Below are 21,263 nucleotides of genomic sequence, written 5' to 3' on the forward strand. Positions count from 1 at the left end.
AACAAATATTCCTAGTACATATGTAAACAAATATTGCTAGTACATATGTAAACAAATATTCCTAGTACATATGTAAACAAATATTCCTAGTATATATGTAAATAAATATTCCTAGTACATATGTAAACAAATATTTCTAGTACATATGTAAATAAATATTCCTAGTAAATATGTAAAAACATATTTCTAGTACATATGTAAATAAATATTCCTAGTATATATGTAAACAAATATTCCTATTACATATGTAAACAAATATTTCTAGTACATATGTAAACAAATATTCCTAGTACATATGTAAACAAATATTTCTAGTACATATGTAAATAAATATTTCTAGTACATATGTAAATAAATATTCCTAGTACATATGTAAACACATATTTCTAGTACATATGTAAACAAATATTCCTAGTACATATGTAAACAAATATTCCTAGTACATATGTAAATAAATATTCCTAGTACATATGTAAATAAATATTTCTAGTACATATGTAAACAAATATTCCTAGTATATATGTAAACAAATATTGCTAGTACATATGTAAACAAATATTCCTAGTACATATGTAAACAAATATTCCTAGTATATATGTAAATAAATATTCCTAGTACATATGTAAATAAATATTCCTAGTACATATGTAAACAAATATTCCTAGTACATATGTAAACAAATATTTCTAGTGCATATGTAAAAAAATATTCCTAGTACATATGTAAACAAATATTCCTAGTACATATGTAAATAAATATTCCTAGTACATATGTAAATAAATATTCCTAGTACATATGTAAACAAATATTCCTAGTATATATGTAAACAAATATTGCTAGTACATATGTAAACAAATATTCCTAGTATATATGTAAATAAATATTCCTAGTACATATGTAAACAAATATTTCTAGTACATATGTAAATAAATATTCCTAGTAAATATGTAAAAACATATTTCTAGTACATATGTAAATAAATATTCCTAGTACATATGTAAATAAATATTTCTAGTACATATGTAAATAAATATTTCTAGTACATATGTAAATAAATATTTCTAGTACATATGTAAACAAATATTCCTAGTACATATGTAAATAAATATTCCTAGTACATATGTAAATAAATATTTCTAGTACATATGTAAATAAATATTCCTAGTACATATGTAAACAAATATTTCTAGTACATATGTAAATAAATATTCCTAGTACATATGTAAACAAATATTCCTAGTACATATGTAAACAAATATTCCTAGTACATATATAAATAAATATTTCTAGTACATATGTAAATAAATATTTCTAGTACATATGTAAACAAATATTTCTAGTACATATGTAAATAAATATCTCTAGTACATATGTAAATAAATATTTCTAGTACATATGTAAATAAATATTTCTAGTACATATGTAAATATATATTCCTAGTACATATGTAAACAAATATTTCTAGTACATATGTAAATAAATATTTCTAGTACATAGGTAAATAAATATATCTAGTACATATGTAAACAAATATTCCTAGTACATATGTAAATACATATTCCTAGTACATATGTAAATACATATTCCTAGTACATATGTAAATAAATATTCCTAGTACATATGTAAATAAATATTCCTAGTACATATGTAAATAAATATTTCTAGTACATATGTAAATAAATATTCCTAGTACATATGTAAATAAATATTCCTAGTACATATGTAAATAAATATTCCTAGTACATATGTAAATAAATATTCCTAGTACATATGTAAATAAATATTCCTAGTACATATGTAAACAAATATTTCTAGTACATATGTAAACAAATATTCCTAGTACATATGTAAACAAATATTCCTAGTACATATGTAAACAAATATTTCTAGTACATATGTAAATAAATATTTCTAGTACATATGTAAATAAATATTCCTAGTACATATGTAAACAAATATTCCTAGTACATATGTAAATAAATATTCCTAGTACATATGTAAACAAATATTCCTAGTACATATGTAAATAAATATTCCTAGTACATATGTAAATAAATATTTCTAGTACATATGTAAACAAATATTTCTAGTACATATGTAAACAAATATTCCTAGTACATATGTAAATAAATATTCCTAGTACATATGTAAACAAATATTCCTAGTACATATGTAAATAAATATTCCTAGTACATATGTAAATAAATATTTCTAGTACATATGTAAACAAATATTCCTAGTACATATGTAAATAAATATTCCTAGTACATATGTAAATAAATATTCCTAGTACATATGTAAATAAATATTCCTAGTACATATGTAAATAAATATTCCTAGTACATATGTAAATAAATATTCCTAGTACATATGTAAACAAATATTCCTAGTACATATGTAAATAAATATTCCTAGTACATATGTAAATAAATATTCCTAGTACATATGTAAATAAATATTTCTAGTACATATGTAAATAAATATTCCTAGTACATATGTAAATAAATATTCCTAGTACATATGTAAATTAATATTCCTAGTACATATGTAAATAAATATTTCTAGTACATATGTAAATAAATATTCCTAGTACATATGTAAATAAATATTTCTAGTACATATGTAAATAAATATTCCTAGTACATATGTAAATAAATATTTCTAGTACATATGTAAATAAATATTCCTAGTACATATGTAAATAAATATTCCTAGTACATATGTAAATAAATATTCCTAGTACATATGTAAATAAATATTCCTAGTACATATGTAAAAAAATATTCCTAGTACATATGTAAATAAATATTCCTAGTACATATGTAAATAAATATTCCTAGTACATATGTAAACAAATATTCCTTGTACATATGTAAATAAATATTCCTAGTACATATGTAAATAAATATTCCTAGTACATATGTAAATAAATATTTCTAGTACATATGTAAATAAATATTCCTAGTACATATGTAAATAAATATTTCTAGTACATATGTAAATAAATATTCCTAGTACATATGTAAATAAATATTCCTAGTACATATGTAAATAAATATTCCTAGTACATATGTAAATAAATATTCCTAGTACATATGTAAAAAAATATTCCTAGTACATATGTAAATAAATATTCCTAGTACATATGTAAATAAATATTCCTAGTACATATGTAAACAAATATTCCTTGTACATATGTAAATAAATATTCCTAGTACATATGTAAATAAATATTCCTAGTACATATGTAAATAAATATTTCTAGTACATATGTAAATAAATATTCCTAGTACATATGTAAATAAATATTCCTAGTACATATGTAAACAAATATTCCTAGTACATATGTAAATAAATATTCCTAGTACATATGTAAATAAATATTCCTAGTACATATGTAAATAAATATTCCTAGTACATATGTAAATAAATATTCCTAGTACATATGTAAATAAATATTTCTAGTACATATGTAAACAAATATTCCTAGTACATATGTAAATAAATATTCCTAGTACATATGTAAATAAATATTCCTAGTACATATGTAAATAAATATTCCTAGTACATATGTAAACAAATATTCCTAGTACATATGTAAATAAATATTCCTAGTACATATGTAAATAAATATTCCTAGTACATATGTAAATAAATATTCCTAGTACATATGTAAATAAATATTCCTAGTACATATGTAAATAAATATTCCTAGTACATATGTAAACAAATATTCCTAGTACATATGTAAATAAATATTCCTAGTACATATGTAAACAAATATTCCTCATACATATGTAAATAAATATTCCTAGTACATATGTAAATAAATATTCCTAGTACATATGTAAATAAATATTCCTAGTACATATGTAAATAAATATTCCTAGTACATATGTAAACAAATATTCCTAGTACATATGTAAATAAATATTCCTAGTACATATGTAATAAATATTCCTAGTAAATATGTAAATAAATATTCCTAGTACATATGTAAACAAATATTCCTAGTACATATGTAAATAAATATTCCTAGTACATATGTAAATAAATATTCCTAGTACATATGTAAATAAATATTCCTGGTACATATGTAAATAAATATTCCTAGTACATATGTAAACAAATATTCCTAGTACATATGTAAACAAATATTCCTAGTACATATGTAAACAAATATTCCTAGTACATATGTAAATAAATATTCCTAGTACATATGTAAATAAATATTCCTAGTACATATGTAAACAAATATTCCTAGTACATATGTAAACAAATATTCCTAGTACATATGTAAATAAATATTCCTACTACATATGTAAACAAATATTCCTAGTACATATGTAAACAAATATTCCTAGTACATATGTAAATAAATATTCCTAGTACATATGTAAATAAATATTCCTAGTACATATGTAAACAAATATTCCTAGTACATATGTAAATAAATATTCCTAGTACATATGTAAACAAATATTCCAAGTACATATGTAAACAAATATTCCTAGTACATATGTAAACAAATATTCCTAGTACATATGTAAACAAATATTCCTAGTACATATGTAAACAAATATTCCTAGTACATATGTAAATAAATATTCCTAGTACATATGTAAACAAATATTCCTAGTACATATGTAAATAAATATTCCTAGTACATATGTAAATAAATATTCCTAGTACATATGTAAATAAATATTCCTAGTACATATGTAAATAAATATTCCTAGTACATATGTAAATAAATATTCCTAGTACATATGTAAACAAATATTTCTAGTACATATGTAAATAAATATTCCTAGTACATATGTAAACAAATATTCCTAGTACATATGTAAACAAATATTCCTAGTACATATGTAAATAAATATTCCTAGTACATATGTAAACAAATATTCCTAGTACATATGTAAATAAATATTCCTAGTACATATGTAAATAAATATTCCTAGTACATATGTAAATAAATATTCCTAGTACATATGTAAATAAATATTCCTAGTACATATGTAAATAAATATTCCTAGTACATATGTAAACAAATATTCCAAGTACATATGTAAACAAATATTTCTAGTACATATGTAAATAAATATTCCTAGTACATATGTAAACAAATATTCCTAGTACATATGTAAACAAATATTCCTAGTACATATGTAAATAAATATTCCTAGTACATATGTAAACAAATATTCCTAGTACATATGTAAATAAATATTCCTAGTACATATGTAAATAAATATTCCTAGTACATATGTAAATAAATATTCCTAGTACATATGTAAATAAATATTCCTAGTACATATGTAAATAAATATTCCTAGTACATATGTAAACAAATATTCCAAGTACATATGTAAACAAATATTCCTAGTACATATGTAAATAAATATTCCTACTACATATGTAAACAAATATTCCTAGTACATATGTAAATAAATATTCCTAGTACATATGTAAATAAATATTTCTAGTACATATGTAAATAAATATTTCTAGTACATATGTAAACAAATATTCCTAGTACATATGTAAATAAATATTTCTAGTACATATGTAAATAAATATACCTAGTACATATGTAAATAAATATTTCTAGTACATATGTAAATAGATATTTCTAGTACATATGTAAATAAATATTCCTCGTACATATGTAAACAAATATTCCTAGTACATATGTAAATAAATATTCCTAGTACATATATAAATTAATATTCCTAGTACATATGTAAATAAATATTTCTAGTACATATGTAAATAAATATTCCTAGTACATATGTAAACAAATATTCCTAGTACATATGTAAATAAATATTCCTCGTACATATGTAAATAAATATTCCTAGTACATATGTAAATAAATATTTCTAGTACATATGTAAATAAATATTTCTAGTACATGTGTAAATAAATATTCCTCGTACATATGTAAACAAATATTCCTAGTACATATGTAAATAAATATTCCTAGTACATATGTAAATAAATATTTCTAGTACATATGTAAATAAATATTCCTAGTACATATGTAATTAAATATTCCTAGTACATATGTAAATAAATATTCCTAGTACATATGTAAATAAATATTCCTTGTACATATGTAAATAAATATTCCTAGTACATATGTAAATAAATATTTCTAGTACATATGTAAATAAATATTCCTAGTAAATATGTAAATAAATATTTCTAGTACATATGTAAACAAATATTCCTAGTAAATATGTAAATAAATATTTCTAGTACATATGTAAACAAATATTTCTAGTACATATGTAAATAAATATTCCTAGTACATATGTAAATAAATATTCCTAGTACATATGTAAACAAATATTCCTAGTACATATGTAAATAAATATTTCTAGTACATATGTAAACAAATATTCCTAGTAAATATGTAAATAAATATTTCTAGTACATATGTAAATAAATATTTCTAGTACATATGTAAACAAATATTCCTCGTACATATGTAAACAAATATTCCTGGTACATATGTAAATAAATATTCCTAGTACATATGTAAATAAATATTTCTAGTACATATGTAAATAAATATTTCTAGTACATATGTAAATAAATATACCTAGTACATATGTAAATAAATATTCCTAGTACATATGTAAATAAATATTCCTTGTACATATGTAAATAAATATTCCTAGTACATATGTAAATAAATATTTCTAGTACATATGTAAATAAATATTCCTAGTAAATATGTAAATAAATATTTCTAGTACATATGTAAACAAATATTCCTAGTAAATATGTAAATAAATATTTCTAGTACATATGTAAACAAATATTCCTAGTAAATATGTAAATAAATATTCCTAGTACATATGTAAACAAATATTTCTAGTACATATGTAAATAAATATTCCTAGTACATATGTAAATAAATATTCCTAGTACATATGTAAATAAATATTTCTAGTACATATGTAAACAAATATTCCAAGTACATATGTAAACAAATATTCCTAGTAAATATGTAAATAAATATTTCTAGTACATATGTAAATAAATATATCTAGTACATATGTAAACAAATATTCCTAGTACATATGTAAACAAATATTCCTGGTACATATGTAAATAAATATTTCTAGTACATATGTAAACAAATATTCCTAGTACATATGTAAACAAATATTCCTAGTACATATGTAAATAAATATTCCTAGTACATATGTAAATAAATATTCCTAGTACATATGTAAACAATTATTTCTAGTACATATGTAAAGAAATATTCCTAGTACATATGTAAATAAATATTTCTAGTACATATGTAAACAAATATTCCTAGTACATATGTAAACAAATATTCCTAGTACATATGTAAATAAATATTCCTAGTACATATGTAAACAAATATTCCTAGTACATATGTAAATAAATATTCCTAGTACATATGTAAATAAATATTCCTAGTACATATGTAAATAAATATTCCTAGTACATATGTAAACAAATATTCCTAGTACATATGTAAATAAATATTCCTAGTACATATGTAAACAAATATTCCAAGTACATATGTAAACAAATATTCCTAGTACATATGTAAATAAATATTCCTACTACATATGTAAACAAATATTCCTAGTACATATGTAAATAAATATTCCTAGTACATATGTAAATAAATATTTCTAGTACATATGTAAATAAATATGTCTGGTACATATGTAAACAAATATTCCTAGTACATATGTAAATAAATATTTCTAGTACATATGTAAATAAATATACCTAGTACATATGTAAATAAATATTTCTAGTACATATGTAAATAGATATTTCTAGTACATATGTAAATAAATATTCCTCGTACATATGTAAACAAATATTCCTAGTACATATGTAAATAAATATTCCTAGTACATATGTAAATTAATATTCCTAGTACATATGTAAATAAATATTTCTAGTACATATGTAAATAAATATTCCTAGTACATATGTAAATAAATATTCCTAGTACATATGTAAATAAATATTCCTCGTACATATGTAAATAAATATTCCTAGTACATATGTAAATAAATATTTCTAGTACATATGTAAATAAATATTTCTAGTACATATGTAAATAAATATTCCTCGTACATATGTAAACAAATATTCCTAGTAAATATGTAAATAAATATTCCTAGTACATATGTAAATAAATATTTCTAGTACATATGTAAATAAATATTCCTAGTAAATATGTAAATAAATATTCCTAGTAAATATGTAAATAAATATTTCTAGCACATATGTAAACAAATATTCCTAGTAAATATGTAAACAAATATTCCTAGTAAATATGTAAATAAATATTTCTAGTACATATGTAAACAAATATTTCTAGTACATATGTAAATAAATATTCCTAGTACATATGTAAATAAATATTCCTAGTACATATGTAAACAAATATTCCTAGTACATATGTAAATAAATATTTCTAGTACATATGTAAACAAATATTCCTAGTAAATATGTAAATAAATATTTCTAGTACATATGTAAATAAATATTTCTAGTACATATGTAAACAAATATTCCTCGTACATATGTAAACAAATATTCCTGGTACATATGTAAATAAATATTCCTAGTACATATGTAAATAAATATTTCCAGTACATATGTAAATAAATATTTCTAGTACATATGTAAATAAATATACCTAGTACATATGTAAATAAATATTCCTAGTACATATGTAAACAAATATTCCTAGTACATATGTAAATAAATATTCCTTGTACATATGTAAATAAATATTCCTAGTACATATGTAAATAAATATTTCTAGTACATATGTAAATAAATATTCCTAGTAAATATGTAAATAAATATTTCTAGTACATATGTAAACAAATATTCCTAGTAAATATGTAAATAAATATTTCTAGTACATATGTAAACAAATATTTCTAGTACATATGTAAATAAATATTCCTAGTACATATGTAAATAAATATTCCTAGTACATATGTACATAAATATTCCTGGTACATATGTAAACAAATATTCCTGGTACATATGTAAATAAATATTCCTAGTACATATGTAAACAAATATTCCTAGTACATATGTAAATAAATATTTCTAGTACATATGTAAACAAATATTCCTAGTAAATATGTAAATAAATATTTCTAGTACATATGTAAATAAATATATCTAGTACATATGTAAACAAATATTCCTAGTACATATGTAAACAAATATTCCTGGTACATATGTAAATAAATATTTCTAGTACATATGTAAACAAATATTCCTAGTACATATGTAAACAAATATTCCTAGTACATATGTAAATAAATATTCCTAGTACATATGTAAATAAATATTCCTAGTACATATGTAAATAAATAATCCTAGTACATATGTAAATAAATATTCCTAGTACATATGTAAACAATTATTTCTAGTACATATGTAAATAAATATTCCTAGTACATATGTAAATAAATATTTCTAGTACATATGTAAATAAATATTCCTAGTACATATGTAAATAAATATTTCTAGTACATATGTAAACAAATATTCCTAGTACATATGTAAATAAATATTCCTGGTACATATGTAAATAAATATTCCTAGTACATATGTAAATAAATATTCCTAGTACATATGTAAACAAATATTCCTAGAACATATGTAAATAAATATTTCTAGTAAATATGTAAACAAATATTCCTAGTAAATATGTAAACAAATATTCCTAGTACATATGTAAATAAATATCTCTAGTACATATGTAAACAAATATTCCTAGTACATATGTAAACAAATATTCCTAGTACATATGTAAATAAATATTCCTAGTAAATATGTAAACAAATATTCCTAGTACATATGTAAATAAATATTCCTAGTACATATGTAAATAAATATTCCTAGTACATATGTAAATAAATATTCCTAGTACATATGTAAACAAATATTTCTAGTACATATGTAAATAAATATTTCTAGTACATATGTAAATAAATATTCCTAGTACATATGTAAATAAATATTCCTAGTACATATGTAAACAAATATTTCTAGTACATATGTAAACAAATATTCCTAGTACATATGTAAACAAATATTTCTAGTACATATGTAAATAAATATTCCTAGTACATATGTAAATAAATATTCCTGGTACATATGTAAACAAATATTCCTAGTACATATGTAAATAAATATTCCTAGTACATATGTAAACAAATATTCCTAGTACATATGTAAACAAATATTCCTAGTACATATGTAAATAAATATTTCTAGTACATATGTAAACAAATATTCCTAGTACATATGTAAATAAATATTCCTAGTACATATGTAAATAAATATTTCTAGCACATATGTAAATAAATATTCCTGGTACATATGTAAATAAATATTCCTAGTACATATGTAAATAAATATTGCTGGTACATATGTAAATAAATATTTCTAGTACATATGTAAATAAATATTCCTGGTACATATGTAAACAAATATTCCTAGTACATATGTAAATAAATATTCCTAGTACATATGTAAATAAATATTCCTAGTACAGATGTAAACAAATATTCCTAGTACATATGTAAATAAATATTTCTTGTACATATGTAAACAAATATTTCTAGTACATATGTAAACAAATATTCCTAGTACATATGTAAATAAATATTCCTAGTACATATGTAAATAAATATTCCTAGTACATATGTAAACAAATATTCCTAGTACATATGTAAATAAATATTCCTAGTACATATGTAAACAAATATTCCTAGTAAATATGTAAATAAATATTCCTAGTACATATGTAAACAAATATTCCTGGTACATATGTAAATAAATATTCCTAGTACATATGTAAACAAATATTCCCATTACATATGTAAACAAATATTCCCATTACATATGTAAACAAATATTTCTAGTACATATGTAAACAAATATTCCTAGTAAATATGTAAATAAATATTCCTAGTACATATGTAAATAAATATTCCTAGTACATATGTAAATAAATAATCCTAGTACATATGTAAACAAATATTCCTGGTACATATGTAAATAAATAATCCTAGTACATATGTAAACAAATATTCCTAGTACATATGTAAATAAATATTCCTAGTACATATGTAAATAAATATTCCTAGTACATATGTAAATAAATATTTCTAGTACATATGTAAATAAATATTCCTAGTACATATGTAAACAAATATTCCTAGTAAATATGTAAATAAATATTCCTAGTACATATGTAAATAAATATTTCTAGTACATATGTAAATAAATATTCCTAGTACATATGTAAACAAATATTCCTAGTAAATATGTAAATAAATATTCCTAGTACATATGTAAATAAATATTTCTAGTACATATGTAAATAAATATTCCTAGTACATATGTAAACAAATATTCCTAGTAAATATGTAAATAAATATTCCTAGTACATATGTAAATAAATATTCCTAGTACATATGTAAATAAATATTCCTAGTACATATGTAAACAAATATTCCTAGTACATATGTAAACAAATATTCCTAGTACATATCTAAATAAATAATCCTAGTACATATGTAAACAAATATTCCTAGTACATATGTAAATAAATATTCCTAGTACATATGTAAATAAATATTCCTAGTACATATGTAAACAAATATTCCTAGTACATATGTAAACAAATATTCCTTGTACATATCTAAATAAATATTCCTAGTACATATGTAAACAAATATTCCTAGTAAATATGTAAATAAATATTCCTAGTACATATGTAAACAAATATTCCTGGTACATATGTAAATAAATATTCCTAGTACATATGTAAACAAATATTCCCATTACATATGTAAACAAATATTCCCATTACATATGTAAACAAATATTTCTAGTACATATGTAAACAAATATTCCTAGTAAATATGTAAATAAATATTCCTAGTACATATGTAAATAAATATTCCTAGTACATATGTAAATAAATAATCCTAGTACATATGTAAACAAATATTCCTGGTACATATGTAAATAAATAATCCTAGTACATATGTAAACAAATATTCCTAGTACATATGTAAATAAATATTCCTAGTACATATGTAAATAAATATTCCTAGTACATATGTAAATAAATATTCCTAGTACATATGTAAATAAATATTTCTAGTACATATGTAAATAAATATTCCTAGTACATATGTAAACAAATATTCCTAGTAAATATGTAAATAAATATTCCTAGTACATATGTAAATAAATATTTCTAGTACATATGTAAATAAATATTCCTAGTACATATGTAAACAAATATTCCTAGTAAATATGTAAATAAATATTCCTAGTACATATGTAAATAAATATTCCTAGTACATATGTAAATAAATAATCCTAGTACATATGTAAACAAATATTCCTGGTACATATGTAAATAAATAATTCTAGTACATATGTAAACAAATATTCCTAGTACATATGTAAATAAATAATCCTAGTACATATGTAAATAAATATTCCTAGTACATATGTAAACAAATATTCCTGGTACATATGTAAACAAATATTCCTAGTACATATGTAAAAAAATATTCCTAGTACATATGTAAATAAATATTCCTAGTACATATGTAAACAAATATTCCTAGTACATATGTAAACAAATATTCCTAGTACATATGTAAACAAATATTCCTAGTACATATGTAAATAAATATTCCTAGTACATATGTAAACAAATATTCCTAGTACATATGTAAATAAATATTCCTAGTACATATGTAAACAAATATTCCTAGTACATATGTAAATAAATATTCCTAGTACATTCCATGAACAAAGCTTTTTTTCTTAGAACTGCACGCCTGTGGAACTCTGTTCCGCTTGCCTGTTTCCCTCCCAACTTCAACCTGGATGTCTCCAAGTCCAACATAAACAAATTCCTGATGAACCGCCCCCCCTCCAAGTAATGACACCTTATCAATTCTCCAATATTATTGCTACACTATCCCTTTGATTACTGTACACACAATAACCCTTATCCCTGAGTGGCTATTGGGCCTTGATAAGTGGTGAACTCCATGTAAAAAAAAAAAAAAATAAAATAAAATACACTCTGATCTTGACCCGAAGGCCAAGGAGATTTACAAAAGCTAGCATCCGTTAATCCATGTGAAGACTTTTTAAAATGTAAAACAAGGGGGTGCAACTCCGCGCCGAACAATAAGAGGAAGTGACTGGAAATTCATCACAGTCGGTAACTGACCCCAACCATTACAAAAAAAAAAAAAAAAAAAAATGGAAAAATAAACGAACCCTTCATGTGCTTGTTTGATGTCTGTAAAAATAATATCCCATCGAGGCCTTCCAAAAAATGTTTTTTGTTGTAATCGAGTGATGGGATCTTTGGAATCTTCTGCATGGAGCATTAAGTGACCTGCCTTAAAAAATGAATAATAAAAAAAAAACAAAATAGATTATTAAACGTATCTCTTAGAAGAGAAGGGACTGAGAAAGTAAAAAGAAAAAAAAAATATTTATACAATGTCTGGCAAAGTCACTAATCTTTGCAAGAAACAAAATTTTGTGTCGGCATAAAAAGTGTTTTCTTTTTTGGCTTGTGTTATGTTGATTAGTTGGACTATTATTCTCATCATTAGTAGAGCTATGACAACAGCATATTCTTTTTATTGTTTTAACTCGAGTGTGTATCCGTTGATATCTTATAAGCTTTTATATAGAGTGATGTATGTGGTTCTCAGTTGATTGACTGTATCGGATATATACTCAAGAGTCAAAATAATGACAAGAATATGCTGTTGTCATAGCCCTAGTTATTAGCACAACGTTTCGGTCGCTGCAACCTGCGACCTTCTTCGGGTGTTGAAAACTAGGTAAAAAAGAGGGTTGGCTCTGCATTACAAGAAATTCGAACCGTGGGTTTGAAGGTGGGTCCGTAAATCATAAAGAAGGGAGATATTTTTAAAGGTTTTCCTATGACTCAATTTTTCAGGATATCTATAGTAATTGTTAATATGAGTGGAAAAATGTTTTCTGAAACAGAAGATCGATACCCATGCATATTTTTGGTTTAAAAAAAAAAAAAAAAAAAAAACACAATGAAAGGGGGGGCAACTCCAATGAAAAAAAAAAGAAGGTCGCAGGTTGCAGTGACCGAAACATTGTGTTAATAACACCAAAGATAAGAATAATAGTCTGATTAATCAACGTAACACAAGCATTCACATCTCATCTCCAAAATTCAGAATTGCGTTTTTTTTTTTTTTTTTGTTAAATATTATTTTGAGTTAAAATCTATTTAGAAGTACACATTTTGTATTGAGAAAATACACATTTTGGCAGTTAAACAAGTTCTAAGTTCTGGTGAAGAGGGGGAAGTATTTTTAAAAACATTTTTAGACTTACTTGGTTTGCGTCCCAGCCTTGTGTCAGGTAAATGTGGTAGCTGAGAAATTGTTCCTCCCCGATTTTGTTGAACTTTTTCTCCAGCATCACCAAAAGATCTTGGAACCACTGAAACGCCTTTGGGTTTGGACAGATCCAGAAGAAGTACACTTTCTCCAAAAAGCTACTGTGAGATCGACTCGCACTGGAAGGAACAAGTATGTCTTGAGTCATATCGACTGTTTTTGTTTCTTTTTGATTATTAGAATACAGAAAAATACTTAATAATAGAAACAATTTATTGCACAAATATTTTTGATTTATGCACACATGGCATAATGGTTGAAAGCGTTTTTTAACAATCAGTTCTTATAGAGGACTAGTGGGGGTACCTGGCATTGTCCGGGTGTGTTGAGGTAGTGTAGCAAGGAATCCCGAAAAAAAAAAAAAGTGGAAGTAGTATTTGGGGGGTGGGGAGAATCAAAACAACAGTAGCCAGTCCGGATGGAGAGAGATGTTAAAAAAAAAAAAGTGGAACTAGTATTGGGGGGGGGGGGGGAGAATCAAAACAACAGTAGCCAGTCCGGATGGAGAGAGATGTTAAAAAAAAAAAGTGGAACTAGTATTGGGGGGGGGGAGAATCAAAACAACAGTAGCCAGTCCGGATGGAGAGAGATGTTAAAAAAAAAAAAGTGGAAGTAGTATTTGGTGGGAGGGGGGGGGGAGAATCAAAACAACAGTAGCCAGTCCGGATGGAGAGAGATGCTAAAAAAAAAAAAGTGGAACTAGTATTGGGGGGGGGGAGAATCAAAACAACAGTAGCCAGTCCGGATGGAGAGAGATGTTAAAAAAAAAAAAGTGGAAGTAGTATTTGGTGGGAGGGGGGGGGAGAATCAAAACAACAGTAGCCAGTCCGGATGGAGAGAGATGTTAAAAAAAAAAAAAGTGGAAGTAGTATTTGGTGGGAGGGGGGGGAGAATCAAAACAACAGTAGCCAGTCCGGATGGAGAGAGATGTTAAAAAAAAAAAGTGGAACTAGTATTGGGGGGGGGGGGAGAATCAAAACAACAGTAGCCAGTCCGGATGGAGAGAGATGTTAAAAAAAAAAAAGTGGAAGTAGTATTTGGTGGGAGGGGGGGGGAGAATCAAAACAACAGTAGCCAGTCCGGATGGAGAGAGATGCTAAAAAAAAAAAAGTGGAACTAGTATTGGGGGGGGGGAGAATCAAAACAACAGTAGCCAGTCCGGATGGAGAGAGATGTTAAAAAAAAAAAAGTGGAAGTAGTATTTGGTGGGAGGGGGGGGGAGAATCAAAACAACAGTAGCCAGTCCGGATGGAGAGAGATGTTAAAAAAAAAAAGTGGAACTAGTATTGGGGGGGGGGAGAATCAAAACAACAGTAGCCAGTCCGGATGGAGAGAGATGTTAAAAAAAAAAAAAGTGGAAGTAGTATTTGGTGGGAGGGGGGGGAGAATCAAAACAACAGTAGCCAGTCTGGATGTTATTGGTGGTAGAGAAGGTTTCTTGTAGTTATTGAAGGAAACAAGTTTAGTCTTGGCAGCATTGAATGTGACCATCCATTTTTGTCCCCATTCCACTACAGATTGGAGGTCATCCTCTAGTGTTTTTACCATTTCTTTAGATATGTGTTCATTTGTTTTCCTGTCATGTCTGTTATAGAGCGTGGTGTCATCAGCATATATACCCATCCCACAGACAATTTTGTCAGGGACGTCATTTATGAATATTAGGAATTATAGAGGTCCAAGGATAGACCCCTGAGGCACTCCCGCATTTATATCATATTGTTTATATGTACGACCGTCAAGGACAACCTGGATTTTTCTCTTATCTAAGAAGGATTTAATTATGTTAAGTATTCTTCCAGTGATACCGTATGATCTAATTTTCCTGAGAAGACATTCATGCCCTGTTAATAGCCTTAGATATATCTAGAGCTACTGCTCTACCCTCCCCTGCTTTGTCAAGTAAATGGTATATATTCTCAGAGATTACAGTTAGGATATCTGTAAGGTGGACTAGAGCTTTGTTAATTATGGACTCAAATATTTTGGCGAAAAGTGGCAGGAGGCTAATGGGGCGGTAATTTATTGGGTCAATTCTTTCGCCAGAATTCTTAAAAACTAGTACCACAGAAGCAATTTTCCAGCAGGTAGGAAAGCAAGATTCATGAAGGCATTTGTTGTAAAGTTTGGAGAGAACTGGAGCTACTTCAGCAGAGGACTTTTTTAATAGCATAGCCGGGATGAGATAAGGTCCATATGCTTTTGAAGTGTCAAAATTTTTTATGATAGCATGCACCTGAGAAGGAGTAATGTTCAGATTGTCTAGCGTGGCGTCTGTCCACAAAGGAAAGTCAGGGAGGGAGTGGTTAGCAGGGTCCAGTGTGAAGTTGGAGGTAAACCGACTGGCAAACATGTTAGTCTTCTCGGTTGCTAAGCAAACAACCTCATGATTGTTGGATAGTGGTAGAATTGTTGATTGCCCATTATTTACTACACTGTTGTAGATTTTCCAGAAGTCATGGGTTCCTAATTTCTGTGCTTCGATGCATTGTTTGGTGGTTTCAGTAAATTCTCTCTTAGCTGTCGCTATTTCTTTCTTACAATTACTTCTAGCTTCTATATACTTCTGTCTGTTTGAACTGGACTTATGCATGTTAAATCTGCGATATGCATGCTGCCTTTGAGCAATGGCAGTTGTGCAAGTAGAAGTAAACCATTGGGGAGAGTGGGGCTTGCTATAAAATTTCCGCGTGGGAACATGTGATTCAATTGCTGTTTTGAACCATTCAGTGGTCTCATTTGTGCACTGTTCAGCAGGAAGTGAAAAGATATTTCGCCATGAGGCATCTCTGATGAGCTCCCCTATGGCTTCCCAGTCAGCCTTTTTATAATATCATTGTTTTGAGCAATGGCTCTTCTGTTTTGGTTCTAGAGTTTAGGGCGATTTCAACTATTATCACTACATGATCAGCATTCCCAAGTGGGCTGTGAGTATTTGTAACACAATCATCGGGAACTGTGGTCAGAAACAGATCTAAAAGTGATGTGTGTTTTTCTTGCTGGTCAGGGAAACGGGTTGGAAACGTAACTATTTGTGATAGGGAATGAGATATAGAGAAGGTATGTGTTGTGCTACTAGCTGCGTCTGTGTAAGTAGAAAATCCAAGCCAGTTGTTGTGGTGGACATTGAAGTCACCAAATACATGCACTTGTGCACTAGTGTCAAGGGAAAGGGCTGCATCTATGCTGTCAGAGACTTTGTTTATTAGGGTACAGTCCTGGGTCGAGGGAGAGCGATAGAAAAATATATAACTTGGATTACTTCAGCTATTAATATAATCAAAACCGAAACTTATGAGGAATTCTTGGTAAAATTATTTATTAAAAGAAATGGAAGGTCATAACAGTTAAACGACAGTCACTTGGAAGAAAAAACATGCAAACGGGACACACAAAATAACACACCTGCTATCGTATTACTATAGTAATATTACATTTAAAAAACAAACAAATTTTATAGTTTCTCGGCTGAACCACATTCCTAGTACTTTAATATGCATTCAACTTGTACAAAAATATGGAGGAAATTTCTACATCCTTTTTTACCTGATGTATTTCAGCACAGATGCAAATGGTGTTACGCCGATTCCCGTGCCGATAAATACGTCCACTTTATACGTAAACACATCCTGAAAATAAAATTTTAAGAAAACAATAAAAATGACAAAAAAATTTAAATGAGTTAAACAAAAACTCAACAACGTAAAGTTAATAATATTGCCTATGAAATCAGTATTAATATTTTAAAATGCTTAATATAACACAATTTTATCCCGTGATGCTAATTCTGCCACAACAGAAGTTAAATTGTTAACATCTTTCCTGAAACAGTGTGAAAATAAGAAAATCGAAATTTATGTTGAAACTCTGAGAGACGTTCCTGTGAAGAGACAGTCTGAAGGAAGAAGGGAGATAATTCCAAGTTGAAATTTTAGAACAAGAAGAAAAAGAACAAGTAGACAATAAATACACACTTCCGTAGCTGTACCGAATGGACCATCAACTGTCATGCTGAAATAGAAAGAGAACTGTTTAAATTTCAATTCTAAGCCTCATGATTAATAATCAGGCACTTATACCATTTCCATAAAGTAACAATGTAAATAGTTTCAGAAAAGATTAGGTGATCTACTATTATGAGAAAGCATTTTAAAAATAAATGTAATATTTGTTTTAAAAATATCTAGAAAAACTAATAATCTGATGTTTATAGCATTTTAATGAAGCACCAAAGTAAATAGTTACAAAAAATTAGGTTATCTACTATTCTGAGAAAAATTTTTAAGAAATAAATATGCTAATATTTATTTATTTATTATTATTATTATATATTTTTTTCATCATCATCATCATCATCATCATCATCATCATCATCATCATCATCATCATCATGCGCTTATAGCATTGAACCTTAAATGTAAAATAAATAGTGTTTTGTTGGAAGTGATCGATTTATTGCTCACATTGGAAGTTGGTCAGGTGTTGGCGTGATGTTATCGTCTATGAAGCAGGCCTTGGCCAGTGCATTTGTCCAATCACCAACACGGCGAATATGTACAGATATATAGTCATCACTGGGTGCCTGTTTAATATAAAGTAAAAAATATATAAGTTTTAATAAGAACAATTTCATATTAACATTTTGCATAGTTTATGTTCTATTTATATAGTTTTGTATAAACATTGAACCTTCTAGTGCTCTCAAGTGCACAGCTCCACAGTTGGATCCAGTGTGTCTGAGATCATCAGAGGAGGACCACAGCATGCTGTTTCAGGCTCTCTCCTCCAGTAAGTGTGTAGCCGTGGCGAGCCCAGTCCTCTCAGAGTTTTCTCTTCACTGATGCAAACTTTTCCTGCCTGATGGTGTGTACTACCTCTACCAAGTTTCTAAAACTCACCTATTGTCCCTAAAGAGACAATAGGTGAGTTTTAGAGACTTTCTTCTAACCAAGTGTTATCATCCCTCTTTAGCCATATAAATAGCGACGCCTTCTCTGCTGTTTTGCATGTCTTTCAATTAATCTCATTATGAGGGAAGCCCAGTTACTGCTTGAAAAAGTGGAGAAACGTTTGATCAACATATCCTCTCGTTCCCCAAACGACTGAAACTTATTTTCACCCTTGTTCTTCATATCTCTCAATCAACCTCTCATATCTCATTTCTTTATTCTCCCTCGCGGCATCAAAATTTGTCTCCTAAGATACTGTTAGCTCTAGTAGGTGGACCACCTTTTTTTTTCTCATTCCATATTGCAATATCAGGTCTTTGCAGTGTCGTTACAACAGGAAAAGCAAGAAATTCATCAAGATTTGAAGCAGTTTCATATTTGCCACTCCATCTTTTATCAGCTTCCCTCGACCTCCTCGCCATCCTTTTAACTTTTATCCGGCTTTTTCAAATTTCACCTCTTTCAATATTTCATTATGTGGTTGCTTTCCGTCATCGATCTTCTCATCAAGTTCCAATTTATTTAGAAGAGGATACTGATTCATGTTAGTTTATAAGTATTTTTTTTTTACTTGCCTCCCCACGAGGGCAGAGTTAGACACAAGGTAAGCTTTTAATGTGTGTGTGTGTGTGTGTAGGGGGGAACCAGCTCCCCCAAAATGGGGCACTCTGGTTAAAAAATAAAAATAAAAAATGTATCAGTCATGAAGGATTTCTCCTCCACTAACGGAGACCAAAAGAGCAGGAAGCAGCACCAGAACAGATACTACACTTTGAGATATTAAATCTTTTATTCAGGCTTTTCTCTTCCCTGCAACCTCTATCTCACAGAAGAGATGTTGCGAGGTTGTCTCTGATGTATCGTTTCACCTCTTTCAATATTTCATTATGTGGTAGCTTTTCGTCATCGATCTTCTCATCAAGTTCCAATTTATTTAGAAGAGGTTGGTTGGTTGTTTTTGTTTTACGGCATATCAACCCTTTTCAGGTTATTTAATGCCGAATCCAAAGATTTTGAAGAAATTTTTTTTTAATAGAATATATTTGTTGTTTTCACGTCGGTTTCTATTTAACCCATAGTTGGGACCCTAACAGGTACTACCACTCCGGGTCAGAGTGGACCTGGGAGCAATGGTAATTAAAGGGTGGCTCCACACTCCCCAAAGCCTACAAGCTGGGGCCTCACCATTGGATATAGTTTAAGGTCATATCCAGGACCCCCATTGAGGGACTTTTACTCTCTGCAGGGGGGCAGTCGGCGTATTCTAATGCCCCACTGACAGGGCCGTATTTAGAAGAGGATACTGATTCATGTTAATTTATAAGTATTTTTTTTTTTATTTGCCTCCCCACGAGGGCAGAGTTACACACAACGTCAGCTTTTAATGTGGGGGGGAACCAGCTTCTCCAAAATGGGGCATCCTGGTTAGTAATAAAAATAAAAAATGAATCAGTCATGAAGGATTTCTCTTCCATTAACGGAGACCAAAAAAGCAGAGTGCAGCATCAGAACAGATACTACACTTTGAGATATTAAATCTTTTATTCAGGCTAAAATTTCAATGTAAGTTCAAGCTGAACAAAACAAATTAGGCACAAGGCCAACTAAAAAAGGAGGAAATTGGGGATCGCTGGTCATCCTTGTCACTCCAGAACTAAACAAGTTTCTCTTAGCTAGTATCTTCTTTCACCATAATACCGCATTCACCCTTTCGTACTGGAGGACGTTCTACTTAGTACCCAATTATTTAAAACACTTTTTATTTATGTGTAAAAACAAACAC

The 21,263-nt window shown here is 27.3% G+C and overlaps 1 protein-coding gene across 4 annotated transcripts in view; it reads right to left on the minus strand.

Annotated features, from left to right (window-relative positions):
* Positions 1-21,263, minus strand: part of LOC145241571 (NADPH oxidase 2-like) — a 247,736-nt gene that overhangs the window by 14,899 nt on the left and 211,574 nt on the right. For all 4 annotated transcript variants that reach the window (XM_080104643.1, XM_080104644.1, XM_080104648.1 and 1 more), the window contains 5 exons: positions 18,995-19,113; positions 18,506-18,542; positions 18,078-18,160; positions 14,467-14,650; positions 13,357-13,481 (listed from right to left, as the gene is read on the minus strand). In XM_080104643.1, coding sequence (XP_079960769.1) covers positions 13,357-13,481; positions 14,467-14,650; positions 18,078-18,160; positions 18,506-18,542; positions 18,995-19,113 — 548 coding nt within the window. The remainder of the gene's footprint in view (positions 1-13,356; positions 13,482-14,466; positions 14,651-18,077; positions 18,161-18,505; positions 18,543-18,994; positions 19,114-21,263) is intronic.

Source organism: Euprymna scolopes, chromosome 20, assembly GCF_053919585.1.
Source record: "Euprymna scolopes isolate OS-2025 chromosome 20, ASM5391958v1, whole genome shotgun sequence".
NCBI lineage: Eukaryota > Metazoa > Mollusca > Cephalopoda > Sepiida > Sepiolidae > Euprymna > Euprymna scolopes.